General features: G+C 37.3%; 1 protein-coding gene and 2 long non-coding RNA genes across 3 annotated transcripts in view; 2 read left to right on the forward strand and 1 right to left on the reverse strand.

Moving 5' to 3' along the window:
- The window catches only part of abhd2a (abhydrolase domain containing 2, acylglycerol lipase a), a 29311-nt gene extending 15964 nt beyond the window's left edge, over positions 1-13347 (reverse strand). The window contains exons 1-3 of the mRNA XM_007260228.4: positions 13175-13347; positions 9930-10024; positions 7857-8072 (exon numbers count right to left, since the gene is read on the reverse strand). Of these exons, the coding sequence (XP_007260290.3) occupies positions 7857-8065 (209 nt within the window). The 5' untranslated portion in view covers positions 8066-8072; positions 9930-10024; positions 13175-13347. The remainder of the gene's footprint in view (positions 1-7856; positions 8073-9929; positions 10025-13174) is intronic.
- A 1914-nt stretch (positions 13348-15261) lies between these two features.
- LOC125782200 (uncharacterized) lies at positions 15262-16255 on the forward strand. The gene is made up of 2 exons (XR_007424801.1): positions 15262-15884; positions 15994-16255. It is a non-coding gene; the product is annotated as an uncharacterized LOC125782200 (long non-coding RNA).
- Positions 16256-17556: 1301 nt separating this feature from the next.
- Positions 17557-22736, forward strand: part of LOC125782198 (uncharacterized) — a 374822-nt gene continuing 369642 nt past the window's right edge. The window contains exon 1 of the long non-coding RNA XR_007424799.1: positions 17557-17612. This is a non-coding gene — a long non-coding RNA (uncharacterized LOC125782198). The remainder of the gene's footprint in view (positions 17613-22736) is intronic.

Raw genomic sequence — 22736 nt, forward strand, 5'->3', positions numbered from 1 at the left:
TGTGTTTTATTTATTTAAAATAAACAATCTATAAAGAAAAATATAAGGAATTACTTAGTAAACAAAAAAGTGACAGCTTTGCACATCTTGGCATTTTCTTTCAGTCAGCTTTATAAGGTAGACACCTGGAATGGCTTTCAGTTAACAGCTATAGCTTGTCAACAGTTAATTACTTAAATGTCTTGCCCTATTTAACGAATTTAAGTTCTAATCCATATTATTGCAAGAACTACTCAACTAAGTAAAGAAAAAAATACTTTAAGGAGTGAAGGTCAGTGAGAACTTAGTCTTTGTGACTGCACGTGAGTCACAAAGTTTCAATCAAAAACATTATGATGAAACTGGCTCTCATCAGGATTAAAACTTGTCATAATTCCTTATGTGATCCTTCATAGTCTGGATAACTACAATATTCATTCACAATGTAGAAATATATGAATAAAAACACTGACTGAGAAGGTGTGTCCAAACTTTTGACCAGTACTGAATAATGTTTTGATAGCCAAACAACACGTTCAAATAAACAGTGTACATTATTTTTATTATAGACATTAGGAATAGCCCCTATTTGCAGGAGATTCACTTGCATATAGAGGGAGACCATGGAATGTATATTAAAGTACACCTTGCCCTTGTCAGAAATACAAGCTTGTAATGTAGCACAGTGCTTACATTTCATTTACCATGGAGGATTAGGGTTTGATTCCCTTAATAGGCAAGCACACCATGACACAACAATAATAACCCTTGAGCAAGAGTTCTAATTCTACATTCGCCTAAGATGATTCACATAAAATACATGACGGATAAGAGCAAATCAAATGGCATTCATTTAAAATCTAAACACCCAAATGCACAACCCTTAATGCATCATAGACCCTATAAGGTAAGGTGTTTATAGTAGGTTACATATCAACAAGTGGTCACTGTGGCACTGTTGACATTAAGATGAAAACCAGATTAAAATAAATAGGGCCTAATTACCAGAAAACTTTGAAGAATTAAAATCTGATTTTCTAGCAAAAAGTGTATAAAATGTTATGGTTGCTATAAATTTAAAGAAGAAATATAGTGTAAAATGGATTGACAGTCCAGTACATCTAGCTCCTGCTAACAACAACAAACAACAACAACGACCAAAACACCCCAAAATAGCCCACAAACTGCCTACTTAGAACTGGAGTCAAACCCAGAATAGCTCTTAAGCACACATATTCTTGCACTTCCTTTTTCAAAACATCTCTAAGTAGATTAGATAAAATAAAATAAAAAAACCTTGCATAAGAAGAACTTTAACAACAATGCAAGACCTGATGGATCACCAAAACTACTGCACCCCAAATCCATTTCACACCAGACTTCTCCTTTAATACCCTTGATTTCAGAAGAAACAAAATTAGCAGGTGTCCTAATACTTTCGTTCACACTGTGTATATTGGTTCAATGAGTATAGTCACTTCTTAGAAACACAAGCTTGCCTGTGACATAATGCTTACAGTGCCGTTAAAAGCACATCACGGTCAATGATATAACCATTCCCTGTCTTTCCTGACTGAACCTTTTTATAGCAGTAAGTACTGTTCAGTACTGTTCAGGAATTTTGCATCAAGATGGCAATGATATGATAAGCAGAGCGTGAGGGCACTGCTCTACATTCCACAAGCCTACGGTCAGTCCAGGGAGCGCAGTTCCAGGATGCGGGCAGTGGGCGTTTCTGCTCAGCATGAGAGAGTGGTCACATTACTGCTGACTCTGGGCAGCGGTGTGCAGGTGAACAGTGCACAGTTATGCAATGGTTCAGCCCACATGCAGCTACAGCGAAACAGCTCGTGCTGCCTTCCAAGCGTTCACAGAGGAAACGTAAACACTGTGCTGGAGACAGGTTCTTCAGGCTCTTAAGAACTGTGGCAAGCTGTCTTGTCCTGTGTGGTAAAACTAGGGCTGGACATTAATTCAACACCTACAGAGATAATCAACAATCACAACCAAAAATCTTACATTAAGAGCAGCATCATTTTAAACACATTTAAAAGCCTATTTCAATTAGTGCTGGGCAGTATGGCCAAAATGTATATAACATTTTTTTTCAAGACAGTATATCACAGTTTTTTTTTTTTTTTTTTTTTGCATTGTTTAATATAGATTTGTGAGTTACTGTTCTGTTAGGAGTACATATAATATAAAACACTAAGGCTTTAAATTAAGGCTTTGATTAGTATTGGGTCCACTCCCACAAAATATTACACAATATATAAAGAAATTACACTTTATAAACAGACAAATAGCTAAAGAATGTAAACAATAGACCTTAAAAATCGATACGCTAACAAATTTAACACAAGTTAGATAAAAGTTTCCTGAAGCCATTATAGGCATTACAAAATTTAAATAAGCTACAATTCCCTTCTTTCTCCATTTAACGAATACATTCAAATAATCCTTTAAGCTACAGTATTAATATATTTAAAAGGGCTGCAGTTACTGCTCTATTTTACTGGGATAAAAACATTCATACAGTAGAAACGGCAGCAGGAGCTGTTCTGATTTCTGTGCAGGATGGAGCTAGACCAGCGTTTTACGGTTCTGTTCCACACGGTGCTCCGCAGCGCCTCTAGTGGCATGGCGGTATGAGAGAAACGCATACCGGTTCAAGTTCACCCCGCGTTATACCGAATGAACTGGTATACCGCCCAGCACTTATTTCAATGCATATTATTTACAGCATCTGTCACTTACTGACATTCATTACAGAGCACATTAAATTAAATGGTTTAAATGTACAGACATTCAAAATGCATTGAATATTTGTCAACAGCAAAAAATCTGGCAACTCAAAAAGATTCTGCCAACAATGGCAAAAACGCACTTAAAAAAGATGAACAATGAATATGAAGTCACTGCTTGTCCAAGTATCGCTGTGTACAGACCAGGCAGGGAGTGTGGTAGAGAGCTGGGTGGGAGAGCTAATAGGTTTAAGTCTTTTTTTATTTTATTTACTCACATAAATAATCAGAACTAGGATAGCAACATTAACTAAAAGTGTAACTTAATGTGTGACTAGAACAGCTCTGATAAAGTAAATGTATGGTTAGAATAGGGCTTCTGAAGTACATCTTTAACTAAAACTGGACTGCTGAGGTAAATTTAAAATTAGAATAGCACTATTGAGCTAGCTAGCTAATTAAATGTGTGACTAGTATAGCATTGCTAAAGTAAATGTATGGTTAGAATAGGGCTACTGAAGTAAATCTAGGACTAAAATGGATTGGAATGACAATGCTGAGGTAACCTGGCTAGCTAAGTTATTATGTGACTAGAACAGCACTGCTAAAATAATTTCTTATTAGAATAGCACTGTTAAAATGTATCGTGCTTTGTTGGAATATCTGCTAAGATACTAAAATGTTACATGTTCCATCAATATTTTTCATTAGCTTTTTTCATAATGGATTTTTGTTTGTTTAAAGCATATTGTCCTGCCTTAGGTAAAACTATTATGTTCACGAACATGTCAGAGGCTGAAGATAAACAATAACATGACTATGTTGTAATAGGATTACTTATTCTGCCTCTAGGATGAATAACATTATATATGTATTATATCAGTACTACAGTTTAAGAGTTCTTCAGAGAATGTGCCTTATATAAGCAAAGCTACACTGCATCATTTTCTATTCACTACTCCCTATACTAGTCATCTCTCATTCACTATGCAGCACTGACTTTCAAGTACGCTTCCAATTGCTATATGACCGGAATGGAGTAAATGGACTGGCTGAGCGGTTTTGCTCTTGTTTACAGCAATAGCCAAGGGCACTCAGTCCAGCATGGAGGTGGGAGACACTGCAGCATTTTAATACACAATGTTACAGTGAAAATCTGCAAGAGAGAGAGAAGTCCACTGGTATCTATTTCACGAACCCATCCCTATTCGTCCGTGTCTCTGTAAGTGATAACACAGGACATGCCCTGTTATATAAGATAAGCACTTAATTATGCTGTAGTTAATGCATGAGTTGAGCAGCTAAATGTAAATAGAGGACTCTAGAATGTGAAGTCCTGGCTCTACAAGTACAGTTCTACATAGTGGTCACTGTCTGTGAGAAGGTAAATAGGCTAAGGAACTAACCAGAAGAGTAAAATTAGCAGGTGGTTAATCCAGAAACAACAACAAAGGTGACGAAACAACCCTTAAATAGCCTGGAACACTGCCTGATGGGAAGTGGTGTTAAATAAATTAAGCCAACTGTAACCAATCAGATGGACCAGGGTTAAGCCTTCCACATTGGTTGTGTCGACTTGTGGCTTGCCTTGAGTATCTGCGAGTCGCAGCAACGCACAACTACAACAGATAAGCTTTCAGGAAAGACAAAAAGTAGCAAGACATCATGGTGCTATTCATAAAAAAAGTCTAGAGTTAAAGAATAGAGCATACTATATTGTCTATAAAGAGTCTGAAAAAATTAATACATAACAGACTTTACATAAAGCACTTTATTTTAGCATATTTTCAACACTGCTTATGTTAAATTAAATGTAATACAATTAGGCCACAAATATGACAGACTAGACCTCCTACTAAAAAAAAATACAGATTCTTCTTTACCTTAAAATATAAAAATGAACACAAGCATACTGTTGCTGTCCAATTAAAAACAAGTATGTGCAATTTTTATTTTTTACATTTTTAGTTCACTACATAATTGGAACTCGTAAAACTGTCCCTTACACTGTGTCAAAATGTCTTAACAAATGGACTAATAGAAACTCTAACTTGATCTTCATTGAATATGAGGAAGATTTTATCTCTTTCCTGTAAATTTGTAGTTTTGAAGAAAGAGTTTTTTATAACACAGCAACAGCACAAACATAAAAAGCTCATGGTTGACATATAGGGCTCTATCTTACGCACTGTTCAAGGCTCGACACAACGCTCATTGCTACCTTACACAACGCAAAGTCCATTTTCACGCCGCTCATCGTTCAATTAGCAAAAGTGCATGTGACTACATCTAATCTGATGGGTACGGTGGTCTGGAAATGAGGTGCGACAGTCAACCGTCAAGACATTCATTGCTATCTTGGCAACGCAGGTGCACAACACAATTCTACAGACCCAACTTTTACTTCAACAACAGAAAACAAATTAAATAATACTAATTTGCCCGTAAATGTTCTGTAAGTTTCTTCTGCTGAGGAGCGCAGAATCGCTACCAATTTGCAGAGCACACCTGGTTCTTAAAGGAAATGGCGAGTGACGTGCTGATTGGTTTTGGATTTCATGTTATGCACAAAACACAGCCAAAATTAATTAAGATAAGTGTGAGCTACACAAGGCCTATTTTTTGCCTCCTTACCTATTTCAACACTATACATTTTACTGTTCACTGTTTGCTGCTGCCACTGTTCACAAACTCACTACAAAAAGAATAAATCCATCTTTATGATCCAAAAAGTTGCTCTGCATTGCATAAATGCTGATGATTCACACAAAAGCAATAGGTAAAGTACTATATCACAATAAGGAGAACATATCATCACCCACTCAGAGGATGTGCTGGCTTGGCACACCTATTAAAGTTCAAAAGTCCAGAATTGAGTCACACATTCCGGTCCAGACAGAAGACCTTTTGATCCACCTTATCCTGAACACACATCTCTGACTTACTTGGAATGTACATCTCTGGCACAGCTCAATCGGTCAAACTCACTAGAACCATCAAGGTAAATGGGTTTAATGTAATTGTGTGGAACAGATGAGGACAGTGGCTGGCGCTGTGCTTCCACAATGATTGATCCTTCAGTTACCACCGTAGTAACTGTGCTGGAAACAAACAATTACATAACCAGCCAGTGTCACTTTGGGTTAGAAAAGAGAAGCTTACTCGCCCACCACCTTGTTTTCAGGCATTGCAGGCTAACACAAACTTAGGGGTCAGGGAGAAGATATTACACAGATGTCCTGAAAAAACCTGAACAGGTTCTGGCAGTCTAAGCCTTTCGCACTGTTTTCATGACACACTGCTTCTGGAATTTAAATCTAAGTCCCAGCCAAGTCTAACAGGAGGTTAATAAATCACCCCACTAGAGACGAAACATATAGAGTTTCCAGTTCAGCTTCACCAAGGTAAACATTTCAGCTGTATTTGTTAGAAATGCACACACTACAGTACCTGTGCCCTGTGTAATAAATTAGTCACAACACTAAAAGAATGTTCAAGGGTGCGGAGGAAGATCACACCCTGTCTTCAAACAAACCACTCAGACACGGGCAGGAAAACTGCTGAATTCAGGGAGGGATTATGTAAGAAACATCAAAGAATATTGTTTCAGCAAATCAAATCAAAGCACGTACAGTGAATGTGCAGTGAACGTGTTTTTTAATTTAAAGTAAAGACATAAAGACATGTGATGACACCCAACGCAGTCTTCCTATCTCTCTACTCACCTGACTAGAGGGTGACAGAAATAAGGAAGACAGGGAGATGAGAAAAGATACAAAAGTAGACTAAACTAGCTAACCTTAAGAAAAGTTACGCAAGTAAAAACATTGTAATCCAAATGGTATTTGTCCACTAGCACTTAAGCCTCGACACATCCTAAAAATTTCAATAGAGATAGCCGCCGAAAAGGTTCGGCAGAGCTCAACTTTATATAAATGAATCTGGCCATCGCGCTGCGTCCAGCCAATCAGGGAAGAGCAGGCTGCGACTTAACACACACACACATACCAGCACCACACACACCAAGCAGCTTTCTTTCAAAAATGGAATGGTAGTTAAAACGGCAGAATACGGATGTACAGAACTATAGACTACAATGAGGTTGATTAAAAATTAAAATTCTTAAACTTATGATTGTCTACTTCTATTGCTTCATTTAAACAAAAACGTCACAGACACGACCACATGAAGAGCCGAGAGATCCAGCGCGGCAAAATGCGTTAAATAAAAGTGCCTGTGGACACGTACCAAAAGCCAGTGGCACATTGGCCTTGGCACTGCAGGTCAAATGCGCCCAGGTGCTTCATGCTCAGTGCACTACAAAGCAATTTTACAGAATTGCACTAAATTAAAGCCATTTCAGATGATAGAAAGCCACAGTAAATCACATGTGACTCAAATTTACAAAGAGAAAGACAGCCAGTCTTTTGATAATCAAACAAATGCTAGGGCTAAGTTACCTCAGCTAACGTTACTATAATAGCCCTGTACAGCCTGCACATTTTTTTTTAGATAGAAAACAGCTACTTTAGTTGGTGAAGTAGAAAATGGGAACAATATTTGGTTTGACCAAAAATATGTTCTTAATCCAGATCTACTAGTCCATAATTCGGTTCCTTTTTTTTTTTTTTTTTTTTTTTTTTTTTTAGAAAGTTTTCTAATTGGTCACTTTCAGACCAATTACAGGAAGTAGAGGCAGGCTAGCATCCCTCATTAAACATCAAGAGAAGCAAAAGAAGCTTTTAATCCTTTGTGCACCACTGTATTTACCAGTGTCTAAAATCAGCTTGTACTAACCTTTATTGTTGGATGCATGGTGTCGTTTAAATTAAGTGTGTGTATCCAGTTCTTGTCACTATGGAAACCCTTTTATTGATTGGTTTCTTAAAAGACCACAGTGGGGTGTATAATCATGTGTGCTCTAGCTGAAAATAGCCATTTAACAAACAAAGCAAATCAATGACCTTTCAGCTTTGCCGCGTCATCTTAGCAAGTGTGAAGACAGCACCCAGAAATCATGTTACTGATACACAAAATTAAGGTCAGAAAGCAGCAACAGACTCTATTTATCTCACCAATACACTGGACAGAAACAAATTAATTATTATACATGAGTCAATTAATTAAACTCACTCTTTGGTCAGATGGGGGCAGGACTTTAGCAGGAAGCGGTTGAGCGCTGTGTCCTGGTAGGTGAGGTCTGGAGGGGCTGTGGGGCTTTTCAGGTTGAGGCACCGGACGACGACGTAGAGGATGGTGGCAACGGCTGCCAGCTTCATCCCATCAAACATGGCTGGCATCTCCGGTGCCACCGTGTACACCTCTGAATCGTGAGTTGACATGGCTGGCCTGACAAGAGAAATGAGAAACAATAAGACAGTGTACATATCAGAAATCAATTCAAGCTTAAATTCCCCTTATAAAGTAATACATTTAAACAAGTAAATAGGTATAAGCCCAAATTGAATAATTACAGCTTGGGCAATTATGTCCAGATGGTTACAAGTTATTAAACTGTAACTGATGCAGGGAGTAGCTTCTCTGTAGTTAAACAGTCATATAGAAAGAAAGAAAGAAAGAAAGAAAGAAAGAAAGAAAGAAAGAACATCCTGTGGTCATGGAAAATATGTTATCTGTTTCAGAAGGGTCAAATTGTTGACATGCATCAAGCAGAGAAAACATCTAAGGAGATTGCAGAAACTACAAAAATCGGGTTAAGATCTGTCCAACGCATTATTAAAAAGTAAAAGTAGAAAGACAGTGGGGAAACATCATCTTTGAGGAAGGAATGTGGTCAGAAAAAAAAAATTATGATTGTGATCAGTGATCACTTAAAACACTTGGAACTCAAGAATATGAGATTTAAAAGTGAAAGTAAGAGCATTTCCTCATGCACAATGTGAAGGGAAATACAGAGTTTGGGACCCAACAGCTGTGTGGTCTTAAAAAAAAAAAAAAACACTTATCAGAGGCTAACTGTCAAACAATGGCTCAATTTGCTTGGGAGCATAAAGATTGGACTCTGGAGAAATGGAAGAAGGTCATGTGGTCTGATCAGTCCAGATTTAACCTGTTCCAGAGTGATGGGTGGATTAGGGTAAGAAAAGGGGTGGCGGGAATGATGCACCATCACCATATGTCTAGTGTTGCCTACAAGGTGGTGACAGAGCAGCTCCCTCCTACTTGTTCTCAGTCCTTAAGGCTTACGTTTCCTCCCGGCCACTGCGCTCCTTCGGTAAACGCCACCTAGCTTTGTAGCTTTGTCAACGTTGACATACAGCAATCCAGACTGTTCTTATATATAGTTCCCCAATTGTGGAACAAACTATCTTCCACTACCAGACCTAGAGCGTCCCTCATTGTCTTTAAGAAACTACTGAAGACAGAACTCTTCAAAGAGCACTTACTCTCCTAACACCTCTTACAATCTAACTACTTCTAACCTCATTTTCTGCTCCCACTTTCTTCTCTATCCCACTATTTCCATTGTAAAATGTAATGTAGTGCCTACTGTACTATCCTCTGGGGGCAGTGCTATGATCTGTGGTTTCGGCGGTTGGTCAGGTCTAGGTTCAGTAACATTATGTGCTCGAAGAATAAGGTCACTACCTAAATATAGTGAAGCACCAGGTTATTTAATCAATGGATTTTTTTTTTTCTTCCATGATGGCACGGGCATATCCCAGAATGACAATTCCAGGACTCATGGTGCACAGATTGTGAGAGGGCAGGGTTCAGAAAGAGTAAGACATCATTTTCACATACAGGCTGGCCACCACAGAGTCCAGACCTTAACCCCATTTAAGATAGATATTTGTGCTCTGGACAGAAATAAATGCTGAGACACTGCAAAAGCTTGTGATGCCACAGCAAATGCGTGCTGTAATCAAAGCTAAATACAGTCCACCCAAATATTAGTGTTTGGCCAGGTAGTGTATATACCCTGTTTAAAAGTCCAGTACAAAACAATGCCTGCATAACAGTAAGAGATAAGGACAGTTTAGACAGTGTAATCTAAAAATAGATTATGTATATCTGTGGAACATAAACCCATGCAAATACAAGTAAATAGACGCATGTGTTTACTCAAATGCAGAACAGCACTCAAAAAAGAGGAATATGTAATAGCTTAGTTTAGACATGCTCTGATAAATAACAAACAGGAAGAGGTGAATGTGTTAATTCTGGAAAGGTTGTGTAACTTACTTTGTTGCTTCAGTTGACTTCTAGAATGTAATCTCTTGTGCTTGGACTAAGAAGTCGCACTTGCGGGGGTTTTGGTCACAGTGTTTCGGTCCAAACTGTGAAGAGAAACATGTTTTAAATACAGGAAATATTTCACATCAACACAACAGGGTATATATTTAAAATAAATGATTATTTACTGGTTAATATTTGTTTGCCCCATGGATACATGTAGTAAATAAATATTTTTCTTGTCTTCAGAGTCTTTACCACAATTGAACACAATAAAATATGGTAAATATGGAACTCAAATCCTTTTTTTTTCCTCAAAGATTTTTGGAAAACTGCCACCATCACAAGTTATGTCAGATAAGTATCACGAGCTCAAGGCCCAAAATAAATTAGGAAGACACACTATGAAATAGAATAATCCTCACAGCAGGGAATCCAGAGAGTCAAGTCTGCAAAAAACATTTTTCAGCCAGAATTAAAGAACGTGAAACATTCTATATATGCTCTTATTTATGAATGAATTTATGAAATGAATCACTAATAGGATATTTAATTTCCATGAACTTGTGCATTATGGAAAACAAAATAGTAAAAGGATTGACATTGTACTGACTACATGGTCTGTGAACATGAGGCTGATAAGATTTTACAATCTTATATCTTGTCGATATAAATAACTTTGTTTAGATAGTGATCTACAGTATCTTGTTGATAGCAAGACAAATTTGTGTAAGTAAAATTACTTTTTACATTTGATTGTGTGGAAAGTACTTGCTAATAATGGGTAAAATGGATAATATATGACTCTCCAGAAAGTAGGATAAATATATCTGAATACAAGAACACAAGTGCTTAATATTATTATAATTAAATATTTTACAAACACAATACAAACAGAAAAACACAGAGGGTTAAATTTATTTTTTTTAGCCTTATATGAACTGCCACCATCACAAGTTATGTTAGATAAGTATCACAAGCTCAAGGCCCAAAATAAATTAAGAAATTCCATGAAATAAAATAACCCTCACAACAAGGAATCCAGAGAGAGTCTGCCCAAAATGTTTCTCAGCCAGAAGCAAAGAACAGTAGTGAACCATTGATTTAAAACGTGAAACAACCAGAGGTGGAAAAAGTACTGAAAATTGTAATCAAGTAAAAGTACCTTTACTTTGCTAAAATTCTACTCAAGTAAAAGTACCTACCTAAAAATCTACTCGAGTAAAAGTAAAAAAAGTACTCAATTTGAAATGTACTTTGAGTAAAAGTTACATAGTTACTTTTATTTACTTGATGCAAAAAAGTACAAATTATAAATTAAATAATTATTAAATTAAAATTTGGACCTTTCAGGCAGTATTTGTTTAGACCACCCCATACAACATTTTCAAGAACAAGTGGTATAGGTTTCTATGATCCATTTTTTTTTTCTTTACTGTTAAAAGGTTATGGTCATATACGTGACTATAAACCGTATTTTTATAGTTTTACAGTTCATTATTATTTTTTAACTTGCCATTGCCATGCTTTATCTGCTTTTTACATGGTTTTTAATATCCAATCAGATATTCCTAATAAAAACTTAAGGAATTATCATGAAAAACTTGCTGGTCGGCGCATGCGCAGTGCCGTAAAGAAGCACATATCGATGGGTAGCATAACTCGACAGAACACCAGTTCCCCCGAGCACAGCTGATCCACACAGCGTCTCTCCCACTAACCGTAATAAACACTGCTGGGAAAAGTTCAGCTGCGCTGCCATGGAGAACAAAACTAATTTTTTTTTTATTTAGACAATTTGTTTTTTTTTCCAGCATTTTGTTTGTTACTTAGTAACAAGGAGTTTTCCAATGTAGCGAAGTAATTTACTTGTGTAAAAATGTACTTGAGTAAAAGTCAAATTACCTATTTTAAAAACTACAAATTATAAATTACTCATAAAATCTACTCAATTACAGTAATGTGAGTAAATGTAATTAGTTACTTTCCACCTCTGGAAACAATCTATAAATGCTGTTAATTAAAATAATAAATTAAATCACTTACAACAGGATAATTTATTTCCATGATGATGTGTATAATGGAAAATAAAAGAGTAAAATGATTGACATGTTACAGACTGCATGGTCTGTGAACATAAGGCTGATAAGATTTTACAATCTTGTTACTTGTCAACATAAATAACTTTGTTTAGATAATGATGGACAATATATGACTTCAGAAACAAAAAAAGGATGACCGGATCTGCATATAAGAACACAGTAAACTAAAACTGTAAATCTTCAAATAATGTTTGATTATGATTATCAACATTACTGTCATAGTATTATTATTATTTACTAATAAAATTATTTGTTTTCTCATGTAATGCTGTCAATACTGCATTTCTTTCTAAACGTGCTTCTGCATTTTGTGGGGAAAAAATATTTTACAATCTTTAAATAGAATAAAAAACACAAAACACAGGTCTATATTACATCTAACAGATATTTTTAATTTAAAACATTTTTTAAAAATGCTTAATACATTGTTTTAGCTGTCGTGTTATCTGTTTCAATAAGTCGTGATCACGACTCACTTACGGTAAAAAGCTAGCGAACAGCTAGCTGAATGATTCACACCGTGCTGAAGTTGGCTTTCTGTCTGAATTTTCCGTTCCACCTTAAATGGTGCAAAAGTTGCATTGTAGCCGTCCATACAGGCGTAGTTAACTGCTGCCAAATTTAAGGTGGAACGGAAAATAAGAAAAATAACTAGTTAATGCTGAAGAGGATGCAAACTTCCTATGCTTCCTATGACTCATACTGCTAAAGCCGTTTATAACTGGAGTGAAGTAGAAATAACAGTTTAAACTTGTAGTTTACTCGTGTATAGCGTTTATTATTAAGGAGAGAATGTTTTATTCATTAGGAGAATCTGAATGTTTTGTTTTTTAAATGTACCCGAGGCCTGAATACTTCACCACTCCGCTGCTAACCTAGGAAGAGCTAACAACTACTACTACTGAAGCTTCTGAGCATCTCTCTAGCTATGTAACAATATCTCTCCTCACTGTTTTAAAACAGAAATAGAGACACATATTTAGCTGAAATAAAGCTAAGCTAGCTACCCAGCTAAACAACAACAGAAGTGTGTGAGCAGGGTGGATGGAGGCAGAACATGAAAACAGAAGCTTCGCTAGTTAACCAGTGATGATTATCATTAGCCGCTGCAGCTAGCGAGTCACTCCCCGAAACATCGGTACTAAAACCTACCTGCTCCAGCGAGGCTTTCCCCAGCGGATCCTCTCCCCACATACAGGTATATCTCAGCTGTCTCTGTACCTTTCCATTAATGAACCTGCCTGTTCGCTACAGCAGAAGCAGCAGCAGCATTATTATCCGCCCTTCCCTTCTAGCAGCTTCTCCCTCCCTCCCTCCTCCACTCTCCCACCCAGCAGCGCTACCGACACTTCCTACTGTACCGCTGCTCATTTACATACCGCCCTTCCTATTGGCTAACAGTCCACACGCGTCACTGGAACAGACCCCCGCTCCCCCCCACAGGCTGGTTGTGTTCCAATAAGGGACTCTCGTGCTCCGTCTAGAAGCTTAAACCGGTGCAGGCAGCAGTTCTTTAAAGAGTCACTAAATCCTAAACCATATTTTTTTTCCATTAATAGCTGAAATGTGTTCCTTTGACATAATGAAACATAACAGTCTTGCTTAAATTATTTCATAAAACTCTCCTATCCTTTAAAAAAACATTTATTGCATTCATTTCTACGGAGCCCCTGAGGGACAAGAGGTGTATATTTTTTTACATGAAAAAAGTGGTGGGCACCACATACAAAGTTGTGACCATCACATACAAAGTGAAGAGCACCAGATAGTATATTCACTGGTCTGTACATAACTTCACAGACTGCTACGTTGTGCTGTACACATGCTCTGCAATCCTCCATCCAGTTATCAAAATCATATTTATTTAGCTGCCATTTGTTATCTAATAAGGCTGCTTTTGCAAAGATCTAGTCAGCTAACCTAAGGCTAGCTAAGTTAGCTTAGCTTAAAGGCTTGCATTGCGCTCTATACAGTATATGGTAGACTTGAGTGAAAGTAGCCGCTCTGTGTGTGTGTGTGTGTGTGTGTGTGTGCCCAAAAGCTTTTTCTACAAAATGATACCTCCTGCCTTGTGCATATCTAATAAGAGTCAGTTGGCTGTCGTTAGCTCTGGGCTTATAGCTAGCTACCTGTAGCTACCTAGCTAAAACATTCCCAACTGAAATAAAGTAGTTAACATTAGCTAACATAGCTAACTAGATAGCTAACAACTTTATTTTACTGTGGAACATCTGTCAGTTTAAACTACAGCTTGCTGGCTACCATTATCTGGTGCTCACCACTTAGCAGATGGTGCTCACCACTTACTATCTGGTGCTCACCGCTTACAATCTGATGCTCACCACTTAGTATGTGGTCCTCACTGCTTATGTTAGTATGTAAGCGCTAGCACTTTTTTTAGTTCAGAGGCAAGTATATCAGACAGTAGCCTGCTGCTAACCCCGGCTAAATCTCCAAATCTGTTGGAGCAGCATTAGATGTTAACCATGCTTGGCACTACTCCTTTCATCGGCTCATAGGTGAGTATTATCAGCCTGTAGCTTGCGCATTTACCGTGTTAAAACAAGCTATGTGGGACGAACCGCTAGCTTATATTGCCCTGGCTTACCAGAACACTCAGTGTAGAGCTGTCTGGTGGCATTTACTAGCGCCAAATGCGACTAGCCGCTAATGCTAATGTTGCTGTACCCAGCTTTGGTGGAAATCTGGGCATCTAAGCTTACTGTTAATAAACGAAAGCGCTTTACTCATGCAAATAAACGTTTTTTAGGAGAGAAATCTGTGTAGATTGACATCCAGCACTCGTTTAACTGTGAGGTAAAATGTGTGTTTTTTTTTTAAGAATTACAGTTTTGTTTACTTAGTTTAGCTTTTAGTTACCCTCCCCCACCACCACTCAGCAGCAAGACCTGCTGAATTAAAAGGGAAACATGGCGACCCCCTTGTTCCTTATGTGGCAGGATGAGTATTTTGTTTTTGTAGCCTGTAAGCATTTGGGCTAAATAAAGCTCTGGGGTCATTAAAACGTTACTGCTCATTTGTTTATTTGGAAATTGACAGTATTTCTCTACCTTAACTGACGTGTTTTTTTAACATTTAGGGAATCCGTTTTCCTCCCTTGTCAGCCTGCTGTGGGCAGTGCTAAAAGTTTCTCCTGCTTCATTTCAGAGCTGAGACTTGTGAGGTGAGATTGTTCCGGTGATTTATGCCACGCTCAAAGGTTCCAGTCAGTGGTAGGTTGTAACTCCCTATCATTCTGATTTTATAAATTCCTCAGTGGGTTAAATTCAGTTTGTATCTCTAGTGTGAAGATACTAGAAGCGTTGTGACTTTCCCGCTGTCTGACGTGGAGAAGTGGAGCCTTGGTGGGCATGAGTGAGCTCCCATACACTTTTAATTTGAGTAAAACCGTAGTTCTAACGTTATGGGGTGGTCATAATGTTTTGCAGGAAGCCGGGGTGGTTGAGTACGGGGAGTGTCCAATTCAGCTCTTCCTGTGTGTGTGATCACCTGTTCCCCTCCGCGCTGATGCTCCTCCCTTTGCAATAGTGCTACTGTTTTTTTCCTTATTGTTTTTTTTTTTGTTCTACGTATTTGTTACATTTCACGTTAATTATTTTTATATATATATTTATGCAGTCATTGTTTGTGAGCTGCCTCTGGTGAGCGGCAGTGGTTTATTTTGTTTTTTTTTTTTATCTTGAACGTGCGTTGCACGTGATTCAGCGCGTTGCACGTGATTCAGCGCGTTGCACGTGGCTCAGCGCGTGGTTTGTGTGTGTGTGTGTGTGTGTGTCTGTGATTGTTTTCCTATACTTCCCGTGCTCTGAATTGCGCGCTGCTGCGGGAGAGAACCCGTATGGTCAGTAAGCGTGATTATTTCTTATTATTGTTGGTTTGTATTAATTTACTTATGTTGGTGTTTGTTTGTTTGATTAAATTGTTGTTTTCTTCTTTTGGTTTCTGAACAGGCGCTGTGAGCGATGACAGGCTGCTGAGGTGGTGAAGTCTAACTGGGTTTTCTAAGTGGTGTTTGTGTGCTGTGTAGTGGGGACTCCTCTCGCCTGCAGTCAGCACTGTTCACAGTGTGCTCCAGCCCTGTTCAGGTTTTGTTTTTGGTTGTTTGTGTGATTGTGTTTTCTTCTTTTTTTGTTAATTAAATTTATTTTGAATTATTATTGTGATTTTTTTGTTAAAATGCAATATTTATTAAAATTTGAATTTTAAATAGAACCCTGTCTCAGACCATGTGACTTGAACCTGTGTGATCTATTGTTGATTTGGTAGATTAAAATTTTGGTTTTGGGTCATTTTTCTTAATTCCTGGGTTGTCCAGGTGGCGTAGTTGGCTACAAATTAATTAATTTATTTGGTTTATTACTTTAAGATTATAAATAACTGTCCTATACCTTACACTTGCTACACTTACTAATGCCACATAATGTGCCTTACAGTATAATCTGGTGAGCCTTAAGTATGAAACTAGATTTAAAAAATAGACGTTCATTGATAGAGTGTCCCATCATTTTTTTGTGAGTAAAGTGCTTCAGTTTATTTACAGTCAGCTTAGATTCCCAGTGTTTGCTTAGAGGTGGCCATAATTAGGAGAATCTGTGCCAAGTTTGCCTGACCTGTGGTGTTAATGTGACATCTGGCCCCGCAAAAGATTAGTATCACGCTGGAAATTGGCCCCAAAAACACATTAGTCCATCTCTAATTATTTAAACTTCCATTTCTACACTGCACACAGGGTCATAAAGTAGGCTATAAGAACAGAATACAAAAATATACAGTATATAATATACATGTTTTAAACCATATGACCATAATGGTGAATAAATGTTAAATGTAAACTCCTTTTTTTTCCCTCAGTTTTGTCAATTTTTTAATATCCCAACACCAGCTAGAAGCCCATCCCACCCTGCATGTTTCTAAATTGATCATTGGAACAACTAAACACGCTTGGAGGAAAACTCTAACTGTCAGTTCTATTATGTGAGCTAACAGATGGCAACCTCACTAGCACTCAGACTCTCAGCTGTAGATGGCTGTACCATCCCCACAAAGTAGCTTATTCGGCTGTGTCACTTACGACATCCAATGAAAACCTTTGCCTTTTTATTTAAACATTACATTTGATCCTCAACATGACAACAGTATTGAAAGTGGTACTGCATATAGTAGTGCTTTGCAAAAAATAAGAATATCATTGAAAAGTTCCTTTATTTCAGTAATTCAGTTAAACATGTGAAACACATATATTATATAAATGTATTTCACTTTTTTAAATATTAAATAAGGCCAGTTGGTACTTTTGGCAGTGTGTACAGTGTGCCAGTTCCTGCTGGAAAATGAAATACGCATCTCCATAAAAGTTGTCAGCAGAGGGCAGCATGAAAGGCTGTAAAATTTTCTGAAAAAACAATAAAACTGCAATAACTTTGGATTTGATATAACACAGTGGACCAACACCAGCAGATGACATGTCTCTTCAAACCATCACTGACCATCAGTAAATTTTACGTTTCATTTGGCAAGGGAGCAGAGTCTGGAGGAAGAGTGGAGAGACACACAGTCCAAGCTGCTTGAGGTCAAGTGTGAAGTTTCCACAATCAGTGATGGTTTGGAGAGACATGTCATCTGCTGGTGTTGATCCACTGTGTTATATCAAATCAAAAGCAGTGCAGTGTGTCTACCAGGAGATTTTATAGCACTTCATGTTACCCTCTGCTGACAACTTTTATGAAGATGTGGATTTCATTTTCCAGCAGGACTTGACACACTGCACACACTGCTAAAAGTACCAATGGGTCTTATATAATATTCAAATTTCAATCTATATTATAATCTAAATTTTTATATTTTTAGCAGCCCTTCTCTTAGCTAATATGTTGTTGTCACTACAATAAACAAAATAATATGGTGAATATATATTTTAATACATAGTGCAGCCTACTATAAAATAGCCTCATTACTGTATATTTGTATATGGTTTGACTGCTTCAGGGAGTCACTATTATGAAGTCTTAGGTGAGGTAGGTAATCTGACAAATAATTCTGAAAAAAAAAAATGTCTTTAAAAATAATTAGAAAAATGTCATTAACAGAAATTTCTTGTGAGGAGAAAGACACCCCACATTTATTCTCTGAAGATCTTAAAATTAGAACCAGGGGCAGCACATCAACTTCAGATAATTACAACATGGTTAGAGAGGACACTGGAGAAGGATGTTTTATTTAAAGGACCATTAAGCATTATATTTTCTGTAGTAACTCATAACATAATAAGGATGTCTCATCAGATATTAAGAAAACAGAGCTTTAGTCAGTATGTTCTCATTTGAACTGTGCTTCATGTCACAGTAATCTTTATGGGATTTAGCCTCCGAACCTGCCCACCACTATTACCCCAGTCCCATTTCCACACTCAGGGTTACCAGGTATAAACATAGGGTGACCAGATTCCAATTCAACAGATGTGGGACAAAGACTATTTTTGTGTGGGACAATGTGGGACACCAATGCATCGAGGCAGTCGAAACAAATAAAAAATGTGTGTAGCCTATATGTATGTATGTATGTGTGTATATATATATATATATATATATATATATATATATATATATATGAAGAGTTTGGTTCCAAAACGCTATAAATCCATTTTTATCAATTTGAGTAAAAAAGGGTTTTCTTTAGCAAGAAAGTGGTAGGCTGAAAACCACCGTTTTCTGTTTCAAACTATCAAATACCATACTAAGGTTAAAATAACACAAAAAAATCAAATCAAGATTTTAATATTTAAAGATTTATTTTGAAAAATAATTCGTTTTTTCGCAAAACGCAATAAATCCATGCCAAGTTTTTTTTTTTCAAAATGTCTTATATATCCTTTGGCATCAATATATATATATATTTTACTAATTATGTGCAAAATACAATACTAAATAACAGTAAATTGTACATCTGAATATAATAGTTTAACCATTGGGCCTAAAAACACAAATTTTAAAACATTTCTTTTCAAAAAAGTGCAAAATTTCATTAATGAACAAGACATTAACACTATAAAATCCCCAAAATCACGTTACATTAATGTGCTGTAGTGTAGTGTAGTGTAGTGTAGTGTGGTGTAGTATAGTGTGTGTGTGTGTGTGTTTGTGTGAACTGCAGATGACAGCTGGCATTTCCCCCCTCCTGAATGCCTCATTTTCTTTACCTTTTCTCGTACAGGAGACTCTTTTGATGGCTTTCTCTTTTTTTTCAATAACTGCTTCACGAACAGGCTCCTCTATACCATCAAAACCGCTCATTTTCGCGGACTTTGAGAGTGAAAAACGAAACTGAAAGTAGGCTACACGAAATACCGGCACGCTCAACAGCGCCCGTGTTTACATAAGATAGCTCGTGGAATGCTGCCCTGTGATTGGATGAGTGGAGATGTGGCGTTCTGCGGGAAAACAAGACTGGCGTTTATCGCGTTTTGGAAAAAAAGAGAGAAAACAGGGCAGCACGCCCCCTGCTGACAGCCTTCACTGCTTTCCCCACACAGCCGTTTAATAAATGCCAGATTACAAAACACGCATTTTAAAACTGGAGTCTGATTGCCACTAATGCGGGACAGCGTCTCAATTTGCGGGACGCATGAAAAGTAATGAAATTGCGTGACTGTCCCGCACAAAGCGGGACATCTGGTCACCCTATATAAACATATTCCATGCAGCTCTGGAAACCAATGAACTGGCTACTTTTCTACTGAACAGGTAATGGCTGAACATAGTAAGGTTAACCATAGCTAAGTGATTTACCACCACTACTAGCGTAGTAGAGACGGGCATTTTAGACTTTGCAAACATAATATCGTGAGTTGAGTCTGGGGAGGCGTTCAGCGAATTTCAGAACAACCACAAAAATCAGCCATTCCACTGTCCACTAAATATTTGAGCCGAGAATGTTTAAAACAGATCAAATATCAGATAATATGCCCATGTTTGTAAATATATGTTTAAAAGACAATAGTTTTAAGGGATGTCCCGATTCACATGACTGACACATGACAGTAACAAAAAGGCAGAACAACAGTAAATGCATGACATTACTGCTTGCTTAAGGGGAAATTGTTTATAATGGATGATGTAAAACCACTAAAACCACTGGCTGCTGGTGAATTCCAGAAACTGACTGTTTTAGAGGACATTTTAGAGGATGACTGAAATTAACTGTTCAACAGCAACAGATAAACTACAGTATCACTTCCACCTTTACATCTACAAACTGGACCAAACAAGGCATGTCCAATAGATTGTGAAAAAAAAAGTGGAAACAAAAATGTGTTTCAATAATGTGTGTTTTGTGCTGGGCACAAAACATCTCTGCTGAATGACAAGACCATTAGCACTATTAGGATTAAACACTGATTAAACAAAGATAACATATCCATGTAGGGCCCAACTAAAAACCATGAATTTCTGTCTATGGGTTCTATATTATTGGCATCATATATGGTTGTCAGTGATGGGCCCCATCATGGCCAGTGATTGGACGTGTTTGGGATTTGGGTTCTACCAACACCAGTTTCTGTAGAGCCGATCCAGTTCCAATCTCCATAGATATATCACAAAATTACTGCAAACCACTAGAGGGGGCCCAAGGATTTTAAGTAAATTGGGTAAAGGGAGCTAAAAGGTTAGACAAATTAAAAAAGTAACTAACTACATGTCCATTATATTCCTTTCATCTTGGAACTTAGAATAAAGTATTTTGCTAAAAAAAAAAAAATCAAAGACAACTATGTTTCTATGTGAGCTGATGTTAAGCACATTTCTAAGTCCTATAATTGGAGTTTAAAATCTTTTAGGAATAGGATTGCTGTGCTAAAACATTTTATATCATTCTGTGTTGAGAACATTAGTTTTTTTAAGCATGAAAATTATTAAACCTTTACAATCTCTTTTTCTCACTCGGGTGCGCCCTCTGGTGGTCAAACAAACCTGAAAGAAATTCTCAAGTTTTTTTTATATATTAGTATATATTTAGTATATATTAGTAGTGGCAGTACATCAGAGAATCTCTAATAGAGAAGACAATATCCATTTAAAGGAGAGCTTGGGTTTCCATAAAAGTTTTCAGCAGAGGGAAGAATGAAGTGCTGTAAGATTTTGTGGGAAAACACTGCACTGAACTGACTTTAGACTTGATATAACACAGTGTATCAACACAGTAAATTTTGCATTTTATTTGAAAATCAAGGAACCAGAGTACTGATGTGTTATATTGTCTGACAATTGATAATGGAACATGACTGGAATTTTATAAATATGTCATAAGGTACTTCAGTGTCTAATAGGCCTAAGATTCTATTTAGTCATGAGGTTGTGACAAGATGTGACATTGATAAGACATTAAAAGTGCAGCCATTGGACAGGCTAGCTGGCCTGTGTTGAGTTTTATCTGTTAAAAAAGTAATACACTCCTTATAATTTCAACTAGAATAAATAGGGCTAATCCCAGAGCCCCCCCAAAAAACATGTGTCGACGAAATTTGGGTTTTCCTTTCTTTTCTTAATTTTTTCCTTTGGAATAATTATCTCAAGAAACAAAAATCTGCCTTTTAAAAGGGATTAAAATAGTTTTATTTTTACAAATTAATTATATAAAGATACACTGTAAATAACTATCCATATTCAACAAGAATGAAAGGTTACTTAAATTAATTTAACTTTTATTTTAATTTAAATTTTAAAATGTAATAATGGAGAATGTACATATAGTTTATGTAATGTTTACATATAGAAGCTGCCAGAGTGATTGCAGTGATTTACATATTTCACACTTTTCCTAAACTGAAACACAAGGAGGCTATGTTTGCACCGTGTTTCATATAAAAGCTGCTGTAAGGTTGAAGGGAGCTGCTTACTATTCATAAAAAATATTAAAGGAAACAATAGCTTGCACATCACTTTGCACAGGTGCAGTTTGAACAAAAATAAAATAACTGAAGTTACTATGTAATAACTAATAATCGTTTTTAAGATTTGCTTATATATTTAAAGAATATCATAGTAAACACTGTGTTTAAAAGTGCAGCGGCAAAGTTTCAGCATTCTGTATTAAAGCAGCTTCACACTACACAGATATATGCGCTGCAACAGAGACGCCAAACCAAACAGAGGGAGAAAACGCTTAAAGTAAAGAACTCATCAACTGATCCGGACCATAGAAACCAACTACAGGTGTGAAAATGCTCTTTTATATTGTGGCGTCTGTGTGTGTGTGTGTGTGGCTGCTGTGTGCCTGTCTCTGCGTGCCCGCCTCTGTGTGCCTGTCTCTGCGTGCCCGCCTCTGTGTGCCTGTCTCTGTGTGCCCGCCTCTGTGTGCCTTTCTCTGTGTGCCCGCCTCTGTGTGCCTGTGTGTGAGTGGATGTCAGGTGTGGGGCCTCCCTTTTAGGTGGGGTTATGCAGAGTGATGGGCACCACTCTGAATCTACCATCCGGTAGATTCCTAGTTGGTTTAGTGACCTTAGGGCTGTTTATGCTGTGTGAGCTATTGGGTTTCGATCTCCTAGCCTTGTTAAAGGCTATAAGTGAGTGGCGAGCCTGTTAATAAAGAACTGTTGCATGCTTTCAATGAGATTCCCTAGTCCTCCTTTCTCTTACACGCCACATTATTAGAAAATTAACTTATAATTCAGAAATCTTTACAACCAAGCAGAAATATT

Source organism: Astyanax mexicanus, chromosome 16 (assembly GCF_023375975.1).
Source record: "Astyanax mexicanus isolate ESR-SI-001 chromosome 16, AstMex3_surface, whole genome shotgun sequence".
Taxonomy (NCBI): Eukaryota; Metazoa; Chordata; class Actinopteri; order Characiformes; family Acestrorhamphidae; genus Astyanax; species Astyanax mexicanus.